The sequence below is a fragment of the Brassica rapa genome, unplaced genomic scaffold (assembly GCF_000309985.2).
Source record: "Brassica rapa cultivar Chiifu-401-42 unplaced genomic scaffold, CAAS_Brap_v3.01 Scaffold0987, whole genome shotgun sequence".
Lineage (NCBI taxonomy): Eukaryota > Viridiplantae > Streptophyta > Magnoliopsida > Brassicales > Brassicaceae > Brassica > Brassica rapa.
This window is the reverse complement of record NW_022610923.1, coordinates 13,069-17,893: the sequence shown is the minus strand read 5'-3', so window position 1 is coordinate 17,893 and position 4,825 is coordinate 13,069. Positions and strand designations below refer to the sequence as shown.

Below are 4,825 nucleotides of genomic sequence, written 5' to 3'. Positions count from 1 at the left end.
ATGATAAATGCTTTGATCTTGTTCATTCTGATGTATGGACTGCTCCATGCTTATCGAGGGACAATTACAAATACTTTGTCACATTCATAGATGAGAAATCCAAATACACCTGGATAACACTAATTAAAACAAAGGATAGGGTTCTAGATGCATTTAGAAACTTTCAATTATATGTTTCTAACCAGTATAATGCCAAGATTAAGATTTTCAGGTCTGATAATGGTGGAGAGTATACTGGCCATGTGATATGATCATGGACCAGCTAGTTGATAAAGATGGAGAAGGAGAGACTGAGGATACACTAGCTGAAGAAGAAGATGTCCTAGCCATTCCCACAGGTCCCATAACTCGTGCAATGACAAGAAAACTCAAGGAAGCTGTTGGAAACATACTGAAGATCTCTAAGGAGCAAGAAGACTGTCTTGGTAGAAGCTTGAGCCACCAAGACACACTCATCACCATTCAGGTGATCCTATCATCAAGCTGATCATCATCTAGGCAAGTGGCTTGGTATACTCTTTTTCCCTTGATTAGTTTTGTCCCAATGGGTTTTCTAATCAAGGTTTTTAATGAGGTATCAAGTTCACTTACACATTCCTAGTTGATGTATCTTGGATGCAACTCGGCCTAAGGCACCTTGGACCGACTTCATCATCTATCTTATATTATGTTTTACTCTAAGTGTTATGTTATTACTTTGAAACCGTGTGGAGCCTTCTCCTTTATGTTTTCTTATGTTTTCGAGACCTTGTGCATGTACAAGGATCTCTCTATTTAAGTGTATCACAAACCCTCATTCTAATGGAAGTTATCTTTTGTTTAAAACCTTTTTGGTGTCTTCTCTCTTGCTTTGCGAGTTGTTGAAGTGTCTGGTGTGTAATATCCAGTCTGCTGGTGTGTAGTATCCAGTGTTAAGGGCCTTAGTTTGGTGTGTCATATCCGATCTATAGCCTAGGAGTATCAAGGAGCCTTTCCGCAGCCTCTTGTGTCACCAATCGATCCACAAACCTTGATAAGCTTGAGTCCTTGACTCGTTTATGCAAGGATCTATCCCGATCCATCCAGAGACGCATCCTAGGAGTTCATCAAGTGGTATCAGAGCACTCTGGAAGGGGAGTTTCGATTTCTCTTTTGTTTGTTCATAAGATCTACTCGTTATCGTTTTATATCATTGATCATTTGGAATTTGCGTGTTGTTTCTCACTCGATCTGATTAGTATCATTGATAGAATTGATAGATCTATTGTTTCGTGGTTCAATATTGATAGATCTGAGGATTCTGATCAAGTTTTGAACAAAACTTTTCACATTCTTGTCGATTACGTTACTAGATTGCTTGATCCGAAAGTTCCTTGTGTTCGTGTGATTCGATCTGTTACTAGAACCGTAGATCAAGTTTTATTTAATCTCAAATCATCACTTGTTGAATCTCGAATCCTTTTCTGATAAATCTGAGTTGATTGTGTCAATAAAATCGATTTGAATTCCTTACTTGTTGATCACGGTATTGGTTTGCCGCGTTGCTTGAGATTTGTTTGATTGTTTCCGATTGTTTCTTTCATTGAATCTCGAATCATAAATCAAATTGCCCGTGGAACTACTTACTTGTTTCAGTCTTTTGTGTGTAACAGAAAACAATGGGAACTGAAGAAGATGATGCAACGTATATGAGAAGAAACAAACTCTTACAAGAAGCTATCACCAAACAAGTAATGGAAGACTTGGTAAAGTTGCTGGATGAGAGATACGATCAGAGAGCCCCTGGTAGACAAGACCAAACGACTGATCATCAGCAAGCACCTAGGAGGAATGGACGTGAACGACAAGAGCATGCTGGTTCACAAGAAACTGATAACTTTTATGAAAGAGATAGGGCACGGCACAGCTCGGCTTCTAGACATAGCTCTTCCTCTAGACACAGCAGTAGAAGATCTAGACGTGACCATGAAGGGCGTAGGTATCAAAGAGATGAGCTTGCTGGAGTTAAGATCAAGATACCTCCTTTCCATGGCAAAGCCGATCCTGATGCTTATCTAGAATGGGAGAAGAAGATTGATCTAGTCTTCAATTGTCGGCGTTATTCAGAAGCTAAGAAGATTCAAATTGCTGTTACTGAGTTCTATGATTATGCTTTGAGTTGGTGGGATCAACTAGTCACCAATAGAAGGCGCAATGGGGAATTTCCTGTTGAGACTTGGGCAGAAATGAAGGCTCTCATGCGCAAGAGATTTGTGCCTAGCCATTACCACCGGGATCTCCATCAGAAGCTAAGAAAACTCACGCAAGGCTCACGGACAGTCGAAGAATACTATCAGGAGATGGAGTTGTTGATGTTAAGAGCTTGCATATCTGAGGATAGAGAAGCTACTATGGCACGGTTTCTTGGGGGACTCAACCGTGAGATACAAGACAGTGTGGAGATGCAGCACTACTTGGAGATGGAGGAGATGCTACACAAAGCCATTCTAGTGGAACAACAAGTAAAGAGAAAGGGTCACTCTCGGGGCAACTATGGAACTAAGTATCAAGGTGCTAAGGAAGATAAGCCAAGTCACCAGAAAGAGAGCAAGTCATATCAAAAGGATGAGGACAAACCTACTAGTTCTTTCAGCAAGGATAAAGGAAAAGCTGAAGCCTCTACTACAAGATCAAGAGATGTTAAATGTTTTAAGTGCCAAGGAAGAGGACACTACGCTAGTGAGTGCACCAACAAACGTGTGATGATCCTACATGACAATGGAGAATATGAGTCTACTGATGAGGAGACAGAGGCCGAAGAAGATCACAGTTCAGAAGAAGAGTATGTTGCCAACCCGGTCGCTGGAAGGTTGCTAGTTGCTAGAAGAACCTTGAGTCTTCAAAGCAAGACCGAAGAGATGGAGCAAAGAGAGAATCTCTTCTATACTAGATGTCTAGTGCAAGGAAAGGTCTGTAGTCTTATTGTGGATGGAGGCAGTTGTGTCAACGTTGCGAGTGAGACTATGGTTAAAAAGTTGGGTTTGAAGGTCCAGAAGCATCCTAAACCATATAGGCTCCAATGGCTCAATGAAGAGGGCGAGATGAGAGTTTCTACTCAGGTTATTGTTCCCTTAGCCATTGGTAAATATGAAGATGAGATTCTATGTGATGTGTTGCCTATGGAAGCTGGACACATTCTCCTTGGAAGGCCGTGGCAATCAGATAGACGTGTGATACATGATGGGTATGCCAACAAGCACACCTTTGAGTTTAAAGGGAGAAAGACAGTTCTTGTGCCTATGACTCCTAAGGAAGTTCAGGTTGATCAGCTCCAACTACAAAAGAAGAAAGAGATTGATCTACCCGCTGATTCAACAAAGCAACTAAACTTCTATGCCAAGTCTGGTGATGTTAAAAGATCTCTCTGCTCTAACCTTCCTATTCTTTTGTTTATCTATAAGAATCACTCTTGACTACTACTGATATTGCACCGGAGTATCCGAGTGAACTTGTGTCTCTTTTGCAGGAATATCAAGATGTTTTTCCAGAAGATAGTCCCAAAGGACTACCACCAGTGCGAGGGATTGAACACCAAATTGACTTTGTGCCTGGTTCTACACTCCCCAACAGGCCAGCATACAGAACCAATCCGGTTGAGACCAAAGAACTACAAAGGCAAGTGGAGGAACTGATGGAGAAAGGGCATATCCGAGAGAGCATGAGCCCTTGTGCTGTTCCAGTACTGCTTGTGCCCAAGAAAGATGGAGCTGGCGCATGTGTGTTGATTGTAGAGCAATCAACAATATAACAGTGAAGTATCGCCATCCTATTCCTAGATTAGATGATATGCTTGATGAATTACATGGTTCATGCATCTTTTCTAAGATAGATCTAAAGAGTGGATATCATCAGATTAGGATGAAAGAAGGAGATGAGTGGAAAACTGCCTTTAAGACTAAGCATGGGTTATATGAGTGGTTAGTTATGCCCTTTGGATTGACTAATGCACCTAGTACTTTCATGAGATTGATGAACCATGTGCTTAGGTCCTTTATAGGTTTGTTTGTGGTAGTTTACTTTGATGATATCCTAATCTACAGTCAGAGTCTAGAAGAGCATATAGACCATCTTAAGACTGTTCTTGATGTGTTGAGAAAAGAAAAACTTTATGCTAATCTTAAGAAATGTACATTCTGCACAGATAACTTGGTCTTTTTAGGTTTTATTGTGGGTGCAGATGGGGTTAAAGTTGATCCGGAGAAAGTAAGGGCTATACAAGAATGGCCAATCCCTAAGACCGTGAGTGAAGTAAGAAGCTTCCATGGACTTGCTGGCTTCTATAGGCGCTTTGTGAAAGACTTCAGCACCATTGCATCTCCCTTGACTGAAGTAATCAAGAAAGAAGTCGGATTCAAGTGGGGAGAAGCACAAGAACTTGCTTTCCAATGCCTTAAAGAGAAGCTTACTCATGCCCCTCTTCTTATACTTCCTGACTTTCATAAAACTTTTGAAATAGAATGTGATGCCTCAGGAATTGGTATTGGTGCTGTATTGATGCAGGAGAAGAGACCCATTGCATACTTCAGTGAGAAGCTTGGAGGAGCTACCCTCAACTATGCAACTTATGATAAAGAGCTGTATGCCTTGGTGAGAGCCTTGCAGACTTGGCAGCACTATCTCTGGCCTAAAAATTCGTCATACACACAGATCATGAGTCTCTCAAATACCTCAAAGGACAGAACAAGCTCAGCAAGAGACACGCAAGGTGGGTTGAGTTCATTGAGACATTTCCTTATGTCATCAAGTATAAACAAGGTAAGGAAAACATAGTTGCTGATGCACTATCCAGAAGGTATGTTCTCTTGAA

At 41.2% G+C, this 4,825-nt stretch overlaps 1 protein-coding gene across 1 annotated transcript; it reads left to right on the top strand.

Moving 5' to 3' along the window:
• Positions 1-923: 923 nt before the first annotated feature.
• On the top strand, positions 924-4,486 carry LOC117131484 (the record flags this gene model as incomplete). Its single annotated transcript, XM_033283598.1, has 3 exons — positions 924-2,881; positions 2,975-3,363; positions 3,674-4,486. Coding segments are annotated over exons 1-3 (2,446 nt in total), but the record flags the coding sequence as incomplete, so codon positions are not given.
• Between the last annotated feature and the right edge of the window lie 339 nt (positions 4,487-4,825).